This window comes from Asparagus officinalis, chromosome 5 (assembly GCF_001876935.1).
Source record: "Asparagus officinalis chromosome 5, Aspof.V1, whole genome shotgun sequence".
NCBI lineage: Eukaryota > Viridiplantae > Streptophyta > Magnoliopsida > Asparagales > Asparagaceae > Asparagus > Asparagus officinalis.
The window spans coordinates 36,049,445-36,052,333 of NC_033798.1; the positions used below are offsets into that span (position 1 = coordinate 36,049,445).

The 2,889-nt window shown below is 43.4% G+C and overlaps 1 protein-coding gene across 1 annotated transcript; it reads right to left on the reverse strand.

Moving 5' to 3' along the window:
• On the reverse strand, positions 661–2,396 carry LOC109842994 (protein CNGC15b-like). The gene is made up of 3 exons (XM_020411913.1): positions 1,878–2,396; positions 1,193–1,724; positions 661–1,059 (listed from the first exon to the last, which is right to left on the reverse strand). Exons 1-3 carry the CDS (start codon positions 1,904–1,906, stop codon positions 832–834), a joined length of 789 nt encoding a protein of 262 aa, XP_020267502.1. The 5' UTR covers positions 1,907–2,396; the 3' UTR covers positions 661–831.

Here is a 2,889-nt window from a genome sequence, read left to right on the forward strand (position 1 = left end):
GTTTGACGAGGTTCGCCTATCAAACGAGCTTCGCCCGTTTGACGAGGTTCGTCTGTTTGACGAGGTTCGCCTGTCAAACGAGGTTCGCCTGTTTGACGAAGTTCGTTTATCAAACGAGGTTCGTCTGATTTGCTGAGACGTGACCCTCCCGTTTCGTAGCAACGCGTCCATTGGTTGCCTCGTATTCAGGAGTTACTGCATGCAGCAGTTACAACAGCATTTACAGCAATTTAATGTATTGATGACACAATCTTAATTGTCATTGAGAATTGTAACAGCCACATTAATTGCGAGCGACTCTTGAGTTGACCTTAGAGACCTATAAATAGCGCCTTTGGGCAGCTCTTGAAACACACACGCGAGCTTGGAAAACGAACGTCGGATCGAGGAGATCTTGACGTTGTTGCTGTTGTGCTGCTGTAGAAACTGTGCCCGCAGGAACTTGCCCTTAAACCTAAAGGTTTTTGAACCAAAAGGTTATGAGATCGAGGAGATCTTTTTCTTGACCGAAAGGTCTTATAGATCGAGGAGATCTTAATAGTACTGGGTTGGTGCACACCAGAGTACTGTGCTGCTGTTCCTGAAAGCAGTTTGGCCTTGGGATCATTGCACCGGAGTAGACCAAATATTGCTTTAAGTATAGCGTTTCACAAACGCACAGCAGTGGACTGAAAAATTTAAAATTACAGCACATCATCTTTCACTGTTTAATTCCACATTTAACCATAATTTTCAACATATGCAACATTCAACTTCTAAAAAGTAGGGCCCCTAAGGTCAGAAAACTTTCATTCTTTGAATAAAAATTTAGCATTCCACAGGTAGAAAGTACTAGTAATTACTTACATGGCTCACTAGCATATAGAGAACAAGGTTGTATGCAGCTCCAGCCCATGCAGTTTCCATCATGACTCCACTTGTCTTCACAATTTGGGATGAAAGAGGAAAAATTAGAAAGAGCCTCGGGATATATTGGAAGATGATGCAGAATCGCAGGAAGTTCTTAGTGTTTCTGGTTGTGGAACCTTCCAGGTTGGGAATTACCAACCATATCACAACCTGAAGAGACGCGCACGCGCAAACGCAAACGGAGAAGAAAAGAGGAATGTTAAAGTTCTGTCAGAAGGTATCCTTTGCAAGGACCGATGTGCGCCGTAAACAATCAGACTAGTGAGGTAGTAAACAGAGCTACCTGAGAAATTGGCAATGCCGCAAGGAGATCAAGCCAGAAACCTCTTGATAGGTACCTATGCGCAATTTTAGAAGGTTCAATAACAAGCTCGCCTCTACCAAAAACCCGAGAGGATGGAGCAACGAATGCCGTTCTGAAGCGAAAAAATATCTGGACAACATAGAACACATCTGCCAACGATCGAAGGATTGTAAGTGCCAATACGAGGGGAACGCTAATCTCTACACAGTCCTCTTCTCTTGTGCCGGGCAGGTAGAAGAAGAGCGGGTCCAAGAAGAGCGAGAAGATGCAAGCCACAAGGAAAATCCTGTTCCATTGATGGATAGCTGGGCCACGAGGATCAAAGATCCTCTTCTTCCTCTCCGCTCTCACCGATTCATAGTCTTCTGAAAACACTCGGGACAGCACCTTGGCCTTGAAGGATCGGTGCGGTTTTCCTGACGCTGATCCTGATTCTGACGGGCATTTATACTTGAGATGGTCGTAGTTTTCATTCGTCGTTGAATTTCCCAGTCCAACTTCATCGCGGAACCTGGAAAAACAAACGGGAATCTATGCAAATAGGAAAAAGAAACAAACATTTCTATCAAACGCTGGAACCAAACCATGCCAAGCCAAGCCAGCGTGTTCATAGGGACCGAAACCAGCATTCAAGTCGTGTTACTTTTTAAAGCTTTGGACTCACCTCACAGATCTTGAATTAGGGAAGGCCATGGTTCTTCTTGATCAGGAGTCCTTCAGTCGTGCGTAGTTGTTGATCGACGACAGAGTTTATATCGTGGCGAGTCGTCGACGGAGGGTGACGCGATTTGAGAGCTCTGCCATAGGAAGTTGGCCTGTGAGAACTTTAAGCCAAGTATCTTGTGACCCAAACTAACCATCTGTAAGTAAAAGCTTCAGAGATGCTCTGATCCAGGTCTTCAACGTAGGCAGAAACATGTGACCCTTTTTCTTTCTGCGAGTCCTTTACTAACCTTATTCCACAACTCCTCCTCCCTCGGCCTCAAACTCTATATCGAGAAATTGAAAGATTTTGTTCTCACAGTCTGTGAAGACGAATGGGTCAAGTTGTAGTGAGAATTTGGAGAGACTTAAAAGTTAAAAAGACCGGAGAAAAAGAAGTTGCCAGCCGAGTCTTGGAGCAATAAGAAGTTGAGAGTAGAACGCGACAGATTTAACTCGTTGGAAGGAGCTTTCTAGCTTTGACATGGACAAATCTTAGTAACTGCTTTGGTGGCTGCAAAGGTGTCTGGTCAACTTTCACTACTGATTGCACCCACTAATCGTTTCCAAATTGATATTAGGAAATGGTTTAACAAGGACTTAAATATTTGAGCATAATCTGATCCATATATAAATCTTAAAGATATGGGCTCAACTAGAAGTGGTTGAGGCTAGAGCTTCGCATGCTTAGTTTGTCGAATTCAATTGTATGATCGGCTACTTTAAACTTTCCCCCTCCTTTTCTGATAATATGCCATTGTGGGTATAAGAATATAATTATTCTCCGTAATCACTTGTTTTAAACTTTATCAATGGCTGGGTTCTGCAGATCAAAAGAAGCTGGACGCGACGAGAGAAGTGCTGGTATATTTATTTCACGAGGGTGTTTCATGCATTATCATATCACACCTACAGGTATGGAATTCTTGTGGAGAAGAATTGGAAAAAGCAGATTTTTGGTCATAAGTCGACTC

Excerpts from the sequence above, each read along its gene's own strand:
- LOC109842994 (XM_020411913.1), bottom strand. The coding sequence starts at position 1,906 with ATGGCCTTCCCTAATTCAAGATCTGTGAG. Across the intron at positions 1,725-1,877 it reads CCTAATTCAAGATCTGTGAG|GTTCCGCGATGAAGTTGGAC; the intron begins GTGAGTCCAAAG and ends TTGTTTTTCCAG. Across the intron at positions 1,060-1,192 it reads CGGCATTGCCAATTTCTCAG|GTTGTGATATGGTTGGTAAT; the intron begins GTAGCTCTGTTT and ends GCGTCTCTTCAG.